Source organism: Pseudophryne corroboree, chromosome 5, assembly GCF_028390025.1.
Source record: "Pseudophryne corroboree isolate aPseCor3 chromosome 5, aPseCor3.hap2, whole genome shotgun sequence".
Taxonomy (NCBI): Eukaryota; Metazoa; Chordata; class Amphibia; order Anura; family Myobatrachidae; genus Pseudophryne; species Pseudophryne corroboree.
In genome coordinates, this window is record NC_086448.1 from 704,039,510 (window position 1) to 704,057,087 (window position 17,578).

Sequence of the window (17,578 nt, forward strand, 5' to 3'; positions counted from 1 at the left end):
CAATGTGAGTCTGGAGCTCACTGAATAACACTTGTAAGGCTGAGCTGGCTTGAGGAGGGGAGCTCGTGGGCATATTCTGTGGTGCCCCCTCTTTGAGAGGTGCTTTCCCTCCTCCTATTGCTGCTACATTATGCTGGCAGGTTCTTTACTTTATACTTAGTTCTAAAAAAAAACAGATCGTAGGCAGAATCCCTATATGCATTGCCTTGGTTATTGGTCTGTGCAGCAGCTGTCTCCATTCCTGGGTGCCCCTCTCTGTGAGTCTGTGTCCCCACCTCCTGACAGCAGCACACACATTCACAGGCAATGCTCAAAGTGGGCCGGTATACACTGGTATGGCATACTGACACTTCGAGCACTGACCGCTGAAGACCCCTGCCGCCGCTATCATTTCAAATTTAGAGCTGTTCAAGAGCCAATTGGAACTCTCGAACCGGCAGTCAATGAGGAGCAGCTGCTCCTGATTGGCTGCTGGTCCACAACAGATTTGAAATGATAGGCGGACTGGACGCAGAGGGAGGCACCAGAGTCGCACTAAAGGCCACAGCAGCCATCGCCGCCGACCACAGCCGCCTCCACACTTCCGCTGCAGCTGACCACAGCCTCCTCCTTGGTACCACCGCCGCCGATCACAGCCTCCTCCTCCTCCGCACCACTGCCCATTAGGTAATCTTAACCTGCTGCCTTTCTCTCTCCCTACTGTGTGTCTTTCCTGTCCCTCTCTCTGTCACTCTCACTGTTCATGCTGTCACTCTCCCTGTCCCTGCTGTCACTCATTTTTGGCTCATACTGTGTGACGTAATGTAAATTTTTGGCACATTCCGTGTGGCCTAATGTGAATTTTGACTCATTCCATGTGGCGTAATGTGAATTTTGGCTCATTCCGTGTGGCTTAATGTGAATTTTGGCTCATGCCGTGTGGCCTAATGTGAATTTTGGCTCATTCCGTGTGGCGTAATGTGAATTTTGGCTCATTCCGTGTGGCGTAATGTGAATTTTGGCTCATTCCGTGTGGCCTAATGTGAATTTTCGGCTCATACTGTGTGGGGTAATGTGAATTTTGGCTCATTCCATGTGGCCTAATGTGAATTTTGGCTCATTCCATGTGGCATAATGTGAATGTTGGCTCATTCCTTGTGGCGTAATGTGAATTTTGGCTCATTCTGTGTGGCCTAATGTGAATTTCGGCTAATACTGTGTGGGGTAATGTGAATTTTGGCTCATTCCATGTGGCCTAATGTGAATTTTGGCTCATTCCATGTGGCGTAATGTGAATTTTGGCTCATTCCATGTGGCGTAATGTGAATTTTGGCTCATTCCGTGTGGCCTAATGTGAATTTTGGCTCAGTCCATGTGGCTTAATGTGAATTTTGGCTCATTCCGTGTGGCCTAATGTGAATATTGGCTCATTCCGTGTTGCCTAATGTGAATTTCGGCTCATACTTTGTGGGGTAATGTGAATTTTGGCTCATACTGTGTGGCGTAATGTTAATTTTGGCTCATTCTGTGTGGCGTAATGTGAAAGGGGCACCAGTACTAGATAGTATAAGGAGTCCTACTATTATGGGTATACGGCGTGGTACGGTACACTTATGACATGCCCCCGTTTGAGAGGCCACACCCCCTTTTCCAATGCAGCCTTTACTTTTCTACACTTTCACTTAAAAATTTCCACTTCCACCACTGGTCACAGGAGAATGGGCAGCATGAGAGGCAGAAGAATTATCTTTGAAATGTTTAGTGTTACAGGAAGAAAGGTAAATGTGGGGCTCTGGACCTCTTGCTAAGAAATACATTGTTAAAATAAAATGAATGCTTCATTTGCATACAGTGTGTGGGGTCCTAAACAAAAAGGATTGCACTGGGAAGGTCCACCTTCAAATTAGGCCCAGAGTGTTCCGGATCTCAGCCACATCAATTTGTCTGATGTCTGAATCTCATGTCTGGAGAGACAGCCATACACAAAACCCCTCGGGCACCAGGCTGCACTAAGTACTTTAGATTTCACCTGCCACTGCAGGACACACCCCTTAGTGGCATTAGATACGCCCATAGGTGGAGCTAGATACGCCCTTTGGGTGGAGCATGACACACCCTCTCATCGGTGCGGTGCATTCTACTACCAGCTAAAATCTCCTCAAACTTGTTTTCAAAAGTAAGCAAGTATGGCTGACATGCAGGCGGCTTTACAGAGGAGGATTTGCCCAAACAGTCCCAGGATGAGCTTAGCTTGTCCTAATGGCGCCCAAACGCTGACAGGGAGTGAGGGAGAGAGAGAGAGATGCAGCTCCAGGGCGGGAACATTTACTCTAAATGGCACCCTGGGGCTGAGGGAGGGACTACAGGTCAAAGCCTTATCCCCCAGCTGGACTTCACCACCGGGTACTGTGGGCCTATATAAACGGTTTATGAGAGAAAATGACCTGTTCCCTTGCCCTGGTGGTCTAGTGGCATCCCTGTACAACCACAGCTTCCACGCCAGCGCGCGCGACCCGCCTCCCACCAACCGCGTGGGATCGCGATTTACAGTGGGTCCTGCCAGGGGGACCCACTTACCTCCTCCCTGAGTGCGGCCACGCGATCCAGGAGAACAGCGGTCGTGTGTATGACTAATTGGAAGAAAACCGGAGCCTCCGCTGTAGGTACCCGGCAACCAGGGCGCAGGAGTATACAGCGCCGCTGGGGGAGGTGATGGAGCTGCAGAAGGAGATGTTTGACTGACAACTAACACAGTCAGTTTCTCTGCTGCAGCCCTTGAAGTCTTAATTTTTCTTAAAAAGCTTCTTCTCAAGGCAGCTGGAGAAGACCCCCTGTTGTAAGCCTGCTTACTGTATGTTATCAACTACAAAACTGAGCTCCTGTGCACGGAGGCGGGGTTGTAGAGGAGGTGGCGCTAAGCATTCTGGGAAGAAGGTCAAAGCTTTGAGCCTGTTGGTGCCTCGGATCAAGATCCTACTCTACACCCCAATGTCATTCCCTGTGGAGCCCAGTGTAACCTGCAGCAGAAAAAACTTTTTACATTCCATTCATCATTTGATTAACCCTTTCACTGCACTCAACTGTACCTACTTACTAAATGCAGATAAGGGGGTGCATGGGGGCAATCTCAAACGTGCAACAACATACATTTAAAAAAAATATAGCTGACAAAAAGAAGAAATGCCAGAGAAAGGGAGGGATGGACTGTCCCTATATCTCAAAAAGAAGAAATGCCAGAGAAAAGGAGGGATGGACTATCCCTATATATCCTCCATCCTGGCACCTAGAGATATGGGGGCACTCATTTAAAAACCCTCTCATATTACCTCTCTCTGCAACCAAATTAGTTCTGGTCCACCAGTGGTAACAATGGGGACGCATGTGTAGTGTGAGTTAGACATATTCACAGACTGAAAACAGCCATGCTGGGACTTGTAGTTTGCCAAAGACAAATTGTTTCTTAGCTATTTATCCACTATTACCCTTATTCTCACTGGGCATCAGGTATGGGGAAGAGCTGTTGTGCTATTGGCACCATGCTTGACTATACCCAAGAGGGGGTGTCTGGGGGCTGGATAGGGTTATGGTGGGAGAATCCCACACTGCAATCCTCCCTTGTATGGTTTAACCAGCCAGGCTGGCAAAGCCCAGTACTGGTTACCCTGAAATCAAATGGGACCCCTGAAAGTGACACTGCTGGCTAAAACTTGTGGAGACCGACAAAATATTTTTTTAATGATTTATTTGTATCCTTTTTTTAGCATACAGAAGTAGTCAGAAGTGTACGTCTACTTCAGTTGTATCCAGTGCTGAAAGTCGAGTGGTACGGGGTGGTACGGAGTACCATTAAGAAATATGGTGGTGGTATGCAGTACCACCAGCCCACAGCTGGGGCAAAATTTATAATGACCATTTTTGTAAAACTGTGTCAGTGGCATAACCGTGTGTGGCATAATATGTAATAGGCATTACATTGTGTGGCATAATGTGTAATAAGCATTATGGTGTCTGGCATAATGTGTAATGGGCATTACGGTGTTTGACATAATGTGTAAGGGGCATTACGATGTGTGGCACAATGTGGCCATGCCCCAATTATCATGTAGCCACTCCCCTAGTTTCATGTGACCATGCCCCTCATTACACATGACCATGCCCATTTTTACTATCAGTACCACTAAGAAAATATTTCTACTTGCACCACTGGTGGTATCAATATCATTCAGTTGGAGGGAAAGTTGAACTAGACAGAAGTATGGAGCCAACTTCATGATTATTTAGTTGATCAGACAAATTGCTCAGTTGGCTGGTTGGATGAAAAGTTGTTAAGTGTTCGGTCAGCTTAGTCTCTTTTCTCATTTACAACATGAAAGAAGCTTCAGCAAGTAAAATTTTAGACAACAATTTAAAAATGAAGTGTTACTATAGGTCCAAAAGGGATACTAGACTGAAGTGTGAAATAACCTAATTTTGGATGGCAATTCCACAATCACTGCACAGAAGGAACTCTGTAAAGTAAAGTTACCAATTTATGCAACTGACAGTGACGCCAGCCATGGCCTTTTCTGGTGGGTCCGGTATGATTTACCGCCGCAGGGGATGCCGAATGTCAGTATACATCGGTATCCCAAGCGGTGGAATGCCGGCAGAGGGGCGAGCGCAACTAAGCCCCTTGCGACCTCGCTGCGCTCGCCACGCTTCAGGCTCGTTCTATTCTCCCTCTATCAGTGTCGTGGACACCCCATAGAGGGAAAATCACCCACCTCGCCGGTATACCGGCGATAGTATGGTGCCCCCGTCGGGATCCCGGCGTCTGTATTGTGACCGCTGGAATTCCAACGATCAGTATGCTAACCGCACACCTTTATGACAATTATCGCACACCTTTATGACAATTATCAGAATCAAGACTTCTGGCAAAGAAAGAATGCAGCTGAAAAATACAAACCTGTTCTTCTGCTTCCAAAGTTCCACTTCCAATGTTGTATCATTGTTGGGGATTTCAGCTTTGAAGTCTTCGCAAGACAGGAAATAAGTAAGAAAGTTCTGAAAAAAGTAAAATACAGTATACAGTATGCTTAATATTCTATTTTATATAGCAAACAACATGAAATCACAATGTACTGTATATCATAAAGGTAATTACATCCAACATTTTTATCAGCTGTTTGTTTTATAATACGGAAATGACTACTGAAAAAAATGTATAATAATCTTACAGAAATTTGCCAACTCATACAGTGCCCTTTATATGACATAGAATTTGTAATTGCACCATACAAACTGCCTGGTTAGCAGGGACGTGCAGTCAGGGGAGGCAGTGCCTCCCGTCATAATGATTGAAGTAATACAAAGAAGATATTTATGACACGTTCTGTGTCATAATTATGTTCTTTGTATTTTTCTAATGATATTTGCTGGGGAAACACAGCCAAATGTGGGTGGGAGGCAGCTGAGAACGCCGCCTCCAGCTGACAATAATAAAGTGTCTGAGTGGGGGGCGGGCAGGGGGCGGAGCCAAACCAAGGGCAGGAAAAACCCATTGAAAAAACATAGAGTAGAGGCACCAGCAGATCTGCCTCAGGGGCGTGCCTGCATCCCAATTCAGAGCCCGTCCCTGTCAGTGTGGCAGATTTGATTGGTCAGCGGATCCAGCACTGAGCGGTGACTGTTTCCTGCTGTCACTGTCAGTGCAGAGTCTGGCTCTCTCCCACTCTCTCTCCAGGTGCAGCAGAGTCTGCAAAGCAGAGAGGCACTGTGCTGGCGAGGCGCTCTTCCTGCTCTGCTGGTGTCCATGTGCGCTGCTGCCCTCCTCCCCCTCCTTCCTCCCACTGGTGAATGCCACCGCGGACCTGCAGTATGTCTCAGCTCCAGGAACAGGTGAAGTGAATCCGAAGCTCAGGAAGTTGCGTGTTTCCCGTATACAGGTCACATGACTGATGCTGAACAGTCACGTGACCAGGAAGTGTTAGCTCTACAGAGAGGGTGAGTCCAGCTGTCTATATGGGGGCACAGTGTGTGTGTGTGTGTGTGTGTGTGTGTGTGTGTGTGTGTGTGTTGGAGCTCATTGTTTATGGGGGCACAGTGTGTGTGTGAGCTCAGTGTGTATGGGGGCACAGTGTGTGTGTATGGGAACATAGTGAGTATATGGGAGCACAGTATGTGTGTGTGTATGGGGGCACAGTGTGTGTGTGAGCATGGGAAGATAGTGAGTATACGGGAGCACAGTATATATGTGTGTATAGGGGCACAGTGTGTGTGTGTGTGAGCTCAGTGTGTATGGGGTCCCAGTGTGTGTGTTTGTGAGAGCTCATTGTGTATGGGGGCACAGAGTGTGTGAAAGCTCAGTGTGTATGGGGGCACAGTGTGTGAGTGAGCTCAGTGTGTATGGAGGCGCAGTGTGTGTGTATGGGAACCTAGTGAGTACTGTATATGGGAGCACATTATATGTGTGTGTATGGGGGCACAGTGAGTATGTGAGAACAAAGTGTGTGTATGAGAGCAAAGCGTGTGTGTGTGTGTGTGTGTGTGTGTGTGTGTGTGTGTGTGTGTGTGTGGTGGCACAGTGTATGTGTGTGAATGTGAGCACAGTGTGAAAATATATGGAAGCAGTGTGTTTGTGTGTGTGTTTGTGTGTGTTTGAATGTATGGGAGCACTGTGTGTGTGTGTGTGTGTGTGTGTGTGTGTGTGTGTGTGTGTGTGTGTGTGTGTGTGTGTTTTGGGGGACAGTGTGTGTGTGTGTGTGTGTGTGTGTGTGTGTGTGTGTGTGTGGTGACACAGTGTGTGTGTGTATAGGGACACAGTGTGTGTGTGTGTGTGTATTAAGCCTAAAGCTAAGTACAAATAGGGTCATGTAGGAAAAACCTGAAGCAGGAGATATCAGGCTGGTATACATTCAGAATCCCGGCTGTCGTAATTCCAGCAGCCGTAATATCGAAGCTGTAATCCCGACAGCCGAAAAAACACCGGCAATGGAATCCTGAAAGGATCAGGATCTCGATGACGGAAACCCAGACAGCCAGAATCCCAAATGTAAGTATTAGCGAAAGGGTTAGGTTTAGTCTGCAGAAGGGGGGGTTAGGTTTAGACGCAGTCCGAAAAGGGTTATGGATAGGCTGCAGGGGTGGGGGAGGATTAGCGTTAGGCACCACCGGCACCAGAGGGGTTAGGATACTTACCTCGCCCCTGTCGAGATTGCCGTGATCAGGATGCCAGCGCCACAATACTGATTGCCGGCATCCCGCCAAGATATCATACTGAATCCATACGGCCATGTAACTTAGAATATTGAAGTCACCCTAGTTCTCAATGCACCAATTTAACAAGATCAGAAGTGTAGTTGATAGATTAGGGTTAGGTTGCAGAGAGGGGGAGTTAGGCACCCACGGGGAGGGTTAGGGTTAGGCTGCGAGGAGGGCGGATTAGGTTTAGGCAATGCCGCAGGAATGTTAGGGTTAGGCATTATAGGGGGAGGTTAGGGTTAGGCTACGGGTAGGGAGGGTTAGGCGGTTAGGGAGAGGGGAGAACATCCCCTACTCACAAAAAGCTGTATGTTGGTGTAAATCCAGTTTTGTTAGCCAGTGCCTCTCCAGTCATTGAACTCACCGCACATCACTGCTGGTTAGTGAGGGTCTTCCGGATCCTGTTGCCGTTATTAGCAAGTAACCTGCACTGCCATTGGTTATTGGTTGTTTTTGCTACAAATATGCGCAGGTATACTGTAGAAGACACAACTATGCCATGCTGCTATTGGTCAGTGACATTTCTTTGGTATTAGTTCTCCTGTAATTACAACTTTGAACACTGCCCTAAGTATGTATTCTACTCTACTGTAAACAAGAATGGCTGGACAACCCCTATTATGTCACATGCCAACTTACCAAGTTATGGCTACAGAGGAGTCCAAAATTCAAATAGGGGAGCCACACCAACTGCCAGTGAGTCCCAGCTGGTGATGTTTGGTAGTGTTTGGTGTTACAGTTGGTGTGGCTCCCCTATTTGAATTTTGGACTGTGGACTGTGCTGCAGCTCCACTTCTAGAGCCATTTAACATACATCTTATAGGTATATGTTTTGTAATTTATAGTTGGATCACTGTTGATTTAACCATGACATGCGCAGATGGCACAACATTGTCACAGTGTGTATGTGAGTGGGCAGGTCAGAGTGGATTTGGAAAGATGCATGCAGCATGTGACTAGAGCCAGGTTGTACCACTGTTTGTGGTTTCAGCAGTTTAGGAATATAGACGCAATTTTGCTTTTATGGGAAAGCTAAATATAAACATGAATTGAGAGTAATGCTCCTTCATACAATGCCTTTAATGCTGCAACTTATGCTGACATTGTCACAAAACATTCAATCATTTGTCTCTCATAAAACAATAGAAGGATATAGTTTGATCAGTACAATACTCACTGAGTTGATAGCAAGTCCCCAGATTCTTGGACGATTGGGGTACACAATGCTACTGACTTGATCCACTCGCTTCAAGAACCAGTATGGAAGTTTCTTCTCTAAGTTTGTGTGGAGACTCACCTAAGTATGCACAGAAGAAACAACATAAACCATGCAGCATACACTCTGACACAGGGCCAGATTCAGAGATGGACGCAGGAGTCCCGCAGCATGCAGGATCCGATTATTGATAACACTGCCCCCAAAAAATAAAAAAATTTTTGGTGCCTGGAATGTTAGTATTGATTTTGGTTATATTGGGCGTGCTAATTCCAAATACGAGAACAGTTTTTCTCTATCGCCTATACTTTTTGCACATGCCCAGGCCGCGGCACATCGCCATCTGGGCGACCTTCAGTCTGAGCAGGATGTCATTCGTCCTGGTTCACAGAAACTTTCTAGGCAACCTCAAAACTATGCTGAACAAGTAAACAACCGATTATCGATAACACTGCCCAACAAAACAAAAAAAAATAGTTTGGCGCCAGGAATATTAGTATTGATTTTGATTATATTGGGCGTGCTAATTCCAAATATGAAAACAGTTTTCTCTATCAGCTATACTTTTTGCACATGCCCAGGCCGCGGCACATCACCATCTGTGCGACCTTCAGTCTGAGCAGGGCGTCATTCGTCCTGGTTGTCAGAAACTTTCTGGGCAACCACAAAGCTCAAAACTATGCTGAACTAGTAAACAACATGATCATTAATTTCAGAGACCTTGGATGTAACATGAGCAATAAAGTTCATTACTTACACAGCCACTTGGACCGTTTCCTAGTAAATATGGGTGATATGAGCGAAGAACAATGTGAAAGATTTCACCAGGACATTAAAACTGTGGAAGATCGCTACCAGGGAAGATAGGATATACTGTACATATGATGGCAGATTACAGCTGGAATTTAAGGGGGTACACACGGAGAGACCTGTTCTTAATTTCTAAGCAATCTGACTAAATTGATTAGAAGTTAAGCACGGATCTCTCCGTGTGTATGCCCATAGCGATGCGCGGCCCCACACTTCGCTATCGCCGATTCTAGATTGTGCTTGCATGCAGGCACAAACTAGCAGGTCGCTCACTTCACTGCTGTGTGAAGTAAGCGGCTGTGCCCCCCCCCCCCTTCGCTCAGCACACATTGCGCTGAGTGCTGAGCGGAGGAGAGATGTGTGCTGAGCAGTCTGTGATAGATCGCTCATCACACATCTCTCAGTGTGTATCCTCCTTTACAAATGGGATAATAACCATTTGTGGAGGCAATAGGGGATGGCTACAAAAATGCCAGCATGTTGTGACTATTTCAGGGGCATGTCTGAGTCTGCACTAGAAATTCCTATGCAGTTGTAAAGGGTTGGGGTTGATATGCCGGCGGTCAGAATATTGACCGCGGCATCCCGATGGTTAGAATCCCAAAAAGGGCAAGGTAAATATACCTACCTTACCCCAATGCCCTCCTAACCCTCCCTTCCCGCAGCCTAAACTAACCCTCTCTCCCTGCAGCCTAAGCCTAACCCTCTATGGTGGTCCCTAAACCTACCCCCCCACCATGCAGTCTAAACCTAACCCCCCCTCCCCACAGCCTAACCATAACTCTCCCCCCACAGCCTAAACCTAACACACACAACCCCTGCGCAGCTTACCTGTCAGGCGGGACAGTAAATGCTTGTTTGGGATCCTGGTGCTTGTGATTCAGGCGCCGGCATTGTGAACATTCTGTAGTTGGGATGCTGACGCCAGCATTCCGAGCAGTGTCGGAATTCCTATGTCGGTATTTCGACTGCTGGGTTCCTGACCGGATCCCATTGTAAAGGCTCTGGCAGCTTACTTGCAACAGACATTTTGAGCAATCATACGGTCCGATGGTGCAGCAATAATGCATCTTTGTATGCAATTGGCAGATCAGAGACACCGGCAGTGGGCACCTCTGTACAGATACCTATGGCATCATCATTAATATATTTTTGCAGATTCGCTGCGAGCAAAATACTCAATTGCAAATGCAACTGTGTCCACCAATCAGGGCCATTACTCTATTGCTTACAGCAAACTGCTATACAGCATGTGTATATATATAGAAAAATTCACCCAGCGCCAGCTGATAATATTTAAATATCTGCAGCCTCTAAAGTGGGTTTACTCTTCCCACGATAGATGAAACAAAAAACCAAAGTTTTTCCCACGGATGGGAAAAGATAGAGGCGCTGATATTAAAATATTATTAATAAATACACCATATACCAATATATATAATTTTTGGTTTATTATACAAATCTAATAAAAAGATTGTTTTTGTTATTACCGGCCGGTAAGTATAGTAAAATATGTTCCACTGTTTAAACAATCATATACATAAAAATAAGACATTTAAAAAAACTTGTTGATTAATGAATACAAATCTGCAATATAAAGCCGCACATGGACGTAGTACGTTCTGAGGAAGCCGCCGATCTGACTTGAAGGCGGAGAAACGCGTAAACCTTCTTTATTATTTATTACAAGCCGGCTTTTTTTCATTCTACCACACTGAGGAGATCAATTCAATCTGCATGCCCTGAAAGCTACCGGATATCCAAGGAGAGAGCGGCACCTGCAGTAGTGCTTGTCGTGCGGCTCACGTGCAGCGTGTAGCACGACACAAAGCACAGAGGGAGCGAGTCACGAAGCGGCCTGGGGAGAGAGAAGCGCTTGAAGCAGCGCCGGCCGCACAGTCCATGTGCGGCGTGCAGCATAGCACAGAGAACGAGGTGAGCACTTATCACTATACCTCGTCCCAATGGAAACATTGTTGAAAAGCCCTCACATCATCAGCTAAATAGCCACTCGTGTAAAGAAAATCTCTGTTCCCTCCATGATATACTGATTAAGAGACTGCTTCACCTCAGTTAAAAACTAACCAAACATTACTTGGTGAGCCAGTATTATTCTTTGGCAACTTCTAAACATCTATAAGTTAAACGCCTTTACCTGACCTCCTGATATGTCCGCATATAAAGGAACTGCTACCAGCGGACGGGAAGAGTGATTACAATAATAATATTGGGCTCACGTATAGGTGAAACAAACTATCAGTATTTGGATACTTGACAACTCTAAAGGACACTTTATATTGCAGATTTGTATTCATTAATCAACAAGTTTTTTTACATTTCTTATTTTTATGTATATGATTGTTTAAACAGTGGAACATATTTTACTATACTTACCGGCCGGTAATAACAAAAACAATCTTTTTATTAGATTTGTATAATAAACCAAAAATTATATAATAATAATAATAATTTTATTTATATAGCGCTCTTTCTCCAATAGGACTCATTGGTATATGGTGTATTTATTAATAATATTTTAATATCAGCACCTCTATCTTTTCCCATCCGTGGGAAAAACTTTGGTTTTTTGCTATACAGCTTGTCTGAGACAGTCCGATTCCCCTGAAGTCAGAGACTTACATCAATATGTAACCTGCATAGGCCATATAAACATCCAGCCCCCAAGTCCAGCACTGGATTAAGAAAATAACACCTGCCTGGTGTCCTGTCCAACATAGGCAGAACTGTGTAACTGTTACGCACACCAGTGCTAACAGGAGTATACCGGTGTATGAACAGAGAGGGAAGCGAAGCAAACGAACTCACAGACAGTATAACATAACATACACAGGAGGTGATGGAATAACTAATAAACACAAAGTGAACGGAGAAGCCCAAAGGCTCAGGAATTGGGTGTCTCCCTAGTGTCAGGAATGCTCAGATGGAATAGAGCGGACAATGAAGCGAGGTGTAGTGATTTAACATGTGGAGCACCTGAAATGATGTTGCTAAGAGCAACAGAAAAAACCCCAAAGGGTTACCAACGGGTGTGGGAATAAACTCCTTGGTCAGAGATAGAAATATAGACACAAGGAGAGTATCCACAATCCTAACCCCCACTTGCAGGGCACAGGTTCAGCTTACTGCCACTAAACTGACACCTGGACGCCCTGCACAGTGAGGGAGGATTATGCAAGCAGGTCTGAGAGTACAGCCGCAAACCTGCTGGGTTCACAGAATAGCAAAAGAACCCCAGCAGGTCAAACAACTGACTCCAGTCTTACTGCTAGGTCCGGATTGGCAGAATGAAGTACCGAATCCCAAGGCCTATTCGCAGTAAGCAACAAGTAAATACAAAGTCACACAGTACTAGCTAACTCTCTGGAACTGACTAACAAACAAAGATTCAGCAGCATTTGCCTAGCCTGAGAGGATGGTTTATATAGCAGGTGCTGTCCACGCCCCACTCAGACCTCACAGACTGTGAGCACAAAACCAGCGCCGGATTCCCTGCCGTGCACAGAGCCTGTAACCACTACACAGTAAAAACCTGGACCGGAGTATCAGCTGCGCTCAGGTTACTTCGCTAACACTTGCCTCCCGGTTGCCATGGCGACGTGGCAGCACAGAGCAGGAGATCCTAACAGTACCCCCCCCTCTGACGAGGGGTCAAAGAACCCCTACCACCGGGTTTATCGGGGAACTGCGAGAAGAAAGAGCGTATCAGTCTGGGGGCATGAAGATCACAACTGCGCACCCACGACCGCTCCTCCGGGCCATACCCCTTCCAGTGCACCAAAAATGACAGCCGACCCCGAACCATCTTGGAGTCAAGAACCCTTTCAACCACAAACTCCCTCTGACCCCGTATCAGAAGAGGAGAAGGTCTTCCACTGGAAGAAGGATTACTAACCGCCAGTTTTAAAAGGGAACAATGAAATGTTTTATTGATACCCAATGAACGGGCAGATCTAACTGAAATGCCACCGGATTGATAACCCTGGTGATCTTATAAGGGCCGATGAACCGGGGGCCTAACTTATGAGATGGCTGTCTCAACTTCAAATTCTTGGTGGACAACCAGACGAAGTCTCCTAATTTGAAGCTGCAGGGTCTTCTCCGCTTATCAAAAACCCTTTTGGTCACTAATGACACAGACACAAGGGCTTTCTTCACTTTCCTCCAAATACCCCTAAGGACCGAAACAACAGAGGAACCACCAGGCGTGGAATCCAGGGGGTCAAAAGAATTGGCCTTAGGATGATGCCCATACACACAAAGGAAGGGAGAGATCCCTGTAGCAGAGTGAGTCGCGTTGTTATAGGCAAACTCCGCCATTGACAGATGAGCAACCCAGTCAGTATGACACTTGGAGACATAACACCTGAGGAACTACTCCAAGGACTGGTTCACCCTCTCAGTCTGCCCATTAGACTGCGGATGGTAGCCTGACGACAAGCTCACAGAAATCTGGAGATCAGAACAAAATGCCCTCCAGAATTTGGCCACAAACTGGGATCCACGGTCAGAGACCACATCAAGTGGCAACCCGTGGAGGCGCACAACATGCTGCATAAATAACTCAGACAGGCGTCTGGCCGATGGCAACCCAACCAGTTGAACGAAATGCGCCATCTTCGAAAACCTGTCAAGGACAACCCAAATGGCTGTCATCCCCGAGGATTTGGGCAAGTCCACCACAAAATCCATGGAAATGTGGGTCCATGGCTTAGACGGAATAGAGAGTGGATGTAATGGGCCGACAGGAACCCCTCTAGGAGTTTTATTTCGGGCACAAACGTCACATGCCCGAACCCACTGATCCACATCCCTAGCCACCGAGGGCCACCACACCGCCCTAGACAGCAACTCCCGAGTTCTGGCAATACCCGGATGCCCTGCCGACCTCTTGGCATGGAATTCCAGGAACACTCGCTGTCTTAACCTAGGAGGCACAAATAAGAGACCTACCGGAAGGTCTGGAGGAGCCTGCTCCTGTGCTCTAAGGACTAATGACAAGAGGTCCTGGGTAATGCCCACTTTAATACATGATGGGGACACAATGGGCAATGGCTCCTCGGTGGTCTCTTGAACTGGAGCAAAACTCAGCGAGAGCGCATCAGCCTTGATGTTTTTTGACCCAGGGCGATATGTTATCAAAAAATTAAAGCGAGCAAAAAACAAAGCCCATCGTGGCTGCCTGGCATTGAGCCGCTTCGCTGACTCTAAATATGCCAGATTCTTATGGTCGGTGAGAATTGAGACCACAAACTTATTCCCCTCAAGCCAGTGTCTCCACTCCCCGAGTGCATCCTTTATAGCCAACAATTCCCGGTTACCCACATCATAATTCATCTCGGCAGACGAAAATTTACGGGAAAAGTAAGCACAGGGATGAAGGCGATTATCAGACACCCCCATCTGAGAGAGCACTGCCCCAATACCTATCTCAGAGGCATCCACTTCTACCACAAAAGGATGCTCTGGATCTGGGTGTCGCAGCACCTTGGCCGAGACAAATGCCCTTTTGAGACGGGCAAAGGCCGCTTTGGCCTCACAAGACCAGTGAGCAACATCCGCCCCTTTCTTAGGGAGTGCCACCAAGGGGGCCACTATAGACGAAAATCCAGCGATAAACCGTCTATAAAATTCGCAAAGCCCAGAAAACGCTGAAGCGTCTTCAAACTAGTGGGCTGCACCCAATCCAGGACTGCCTGTACCTTAGAACCCTCCATTTGGAAACCTTCTGAGGAGATAATATACCCTAGAAATGCGATTTGCTGGACTTCAAACTCGCACTTCTCCAGCTTCGCCCCAAGCTGGTGGTCTCTGAGTTTCTGGAGGACTAAGCGTACATGCTTCCGATGTTCCTCCAGGGAATGAGAAAAGATTAGGATGTCATCTAGATAAACAACTAAGAATCTATCCAACTATTCCCTGAGCACATCGTTCATGAATTCCTGGAAGACTGCTGGGGCATTAGAGAGCCCAAAAGGCATTACCAAATATTCATAATGCCCTGAGTGGGTATTAAAGGCAGTCTTCCATTCATCCCCCTCTCTTATTCGGATTAGATTGTAAGCACCGCGTAGGTCAATCTTAGAAAAAATGGTGGCAGTACGAAGCTGGTCAAACAAAACCGAAATGAGAGGCAGTGGGTACGAGTTTTTAATCGTGATATGGTTCAATTCCCTGAAGTCGATGCAGGGTCGCAACGAACCGTCCTTTTTACCCACGAAGAAGAACCCCGACCCAACTGGGGACTGTGAGGGTCTGATAAATCCCTTAGCCAAGTTCTCCTGAATGAACTCTGCCATAGCCTGAGTCTCAGGACGTGACAGGGAGTACAACCTGCTTTTGGGAAGCTTAGCATCCGGCAACAAATCAATGGCACAGTCATAGGGGCGATGGGGAGGTAGTACCTCCGCAAGTTTTTTGGAGAACACATCCGCAAAATCTGCATAACATCCTGGCAATCCTGGCAAACTTAGCTGCGAGAGCCTGACTGGAAGGCTCAAGCAACTCCTGACACAATCACTACCCCAACTAAGAATCTCCCCAGAGACCCAGTCAAATTGAGGGTTATGGGCCCTTAACCAGGGTAACCCCAAAACCAATGGGGCAAAAGAACAGACAGTCACATAAAAAGACAATTTTTCAGAGTGTGTGACTCCAATAAACAAAGGAATTTGGCTGGTGCAGGAGGTAATTTTACCCTGGGACATTGGTTCCCCGTTTAACCCACAGATCTCAATCTCTGATGCCAAAGGTACTGAGGGAACAGAGTGTTCCGGGGCGAATTGACGGTCCATGAAAACCCCATCGGCCCCACTGTCAACAAAGGCCTCAGTCTTGACAGTTTGACCGTGGATCTCCAAAGTCACCGGAATGAGAAAAGTCTTTTTGGAAAATTCTGACTTCTGGCCTGACAGGATATTTCCCATCACCCTCAGGCCCTGAAGTTTTCCGTTTTTTCTGGGCATGATACTACAACATGACCTTTATTCCCACAGTAGAAACACAAACCCTGCTGTCTCCTCCGTGTCTTCTCACGCGAGGAGAGGCGGGTAGCCCCAATCTGCACAGGCTCCTCGGAATATTCCTCAGAGTCTGAGGTTCCCTTGGGAAAAAAGGAAACTGCGGTCTCCCTTTCAAGCCTACGCTCTCTCAGCCGTCTATCCACCCGGATGGATAACTGCATGAGCTGATCTAAGCTATCAGGCGAGGGATATTGTACCAGTTGGTCCTTTATCTGGTCAGAAAGGCCCCTTCGGTACTGGTTTCTCAGGGCTGGGTCATTCCACTGGGTATCATGAGCCAACCTCCGAAACTCCGTACTATAAACCTCAGCTGGCCGTCGCCCTTGCTTAAGAACCGTAATCTGAGCCTCGGCTGAAGCCATCTTGTCAGGGTCATCATACAAAATGCCCAGTGCCGTAAAAAAAGCATCAACACTTTTAAGCGACGGACAGTCAGGCTGTAACCCATATGCCCAGACCTGTGGGTCTCCTTGTAGCAAGGAAATCACCATGCCCACCCGCTGAATCTCCGACCCAGAAGACTGGGGCCTAAGCCTGAAATATAGCTTACAGCTCTCCTTGAAACAAAAGAACTGCGAGCGATCTCCAGAAAAACGATCCGGGAGATTTACTTTCGGCTCCTTAACCCCTGAACTTGCCGCTGCTGCTGCGGGAGCTCCGCTAGCGGCCTGCGGGGTGTTCATTTTAATGGACATCTTATTAAATTGTCGAGTCAGGACCTGCACCTGATCGACCACCTGTTGCAAAGTATTTTGAGGGGTATGCTCCATATTCCCACAAAATTTCAACAGGAGTAAAGCTGCTGAATATGTTACGCACACCAGTGCTAACAGGAGTATACCGGTGTATGAACAGAGAGGGAAGCGAAGCAAACGAACTCACAGACAGTATAACATAACATACACAGGAGGTGATGGAATAACTAATAAACACAAAGTGAACGGAGAAGCCCAAAGGCTCAGGAATTGGGTGTCTCCCTAGTGTCAGGAATGCTCAGATGGAATAGAGCGGACAATGAAGCGAGGTGTAGTGATTTAACATGTGGAGCACCTGAAATGATGTTGCTAAGAGCAACAGAAAAAACCCCAAAGGGTTACCAACGGGTGTGGGAATAAACTCCTTGGTCAGAGATAGAAATATAGACACAAGGAGAGTATCCACAATCCTAACCCCCACTTGCAGGGCACAGGTTCAGCTTACTGCCACTAAACTGACACCTGGACGCCCTGCACAGTGAGGGAGGATTAAGCAAGCAGGTCTGAGAGTACAGCCGCAAACCTGCTGGGTTCAC

The 17,578-nt window shown here is 46.9% G+C and overlaps 1 protein-coding gene across 4 annotated transcripts in view; it reads right to left on the reverse strand.

Moving 5' to 3' along the window:
• The window catches only part of TRPA1 (transient receptor potential cation channel subfamily A member 1), a 227,888-nt gene that overhangs the window by 14,323 nt on the left and 195,987 nt on the right, over positions 1–17,578 (reverse strand). For all 4 annotated transcript variants that reach the window (XM_063923914.1, XM_063923911.1, XM_063923913.1 and 1 more), the window contains 2 exons: positions 8,399–8,518; positions 4,928–5,025 (listed from right to left, as the gene is read on the reverse strand). In XM_063923914.1, the coding sequence (XP_063779984.1) occupies positions 4,928–5,025; positions 8,399–8,518 (218 nt within the window). The remainder of the gene's footprint in view (positions 1–4,927; positions 5,026–8,398; positions 8,519–17,578) is intronic.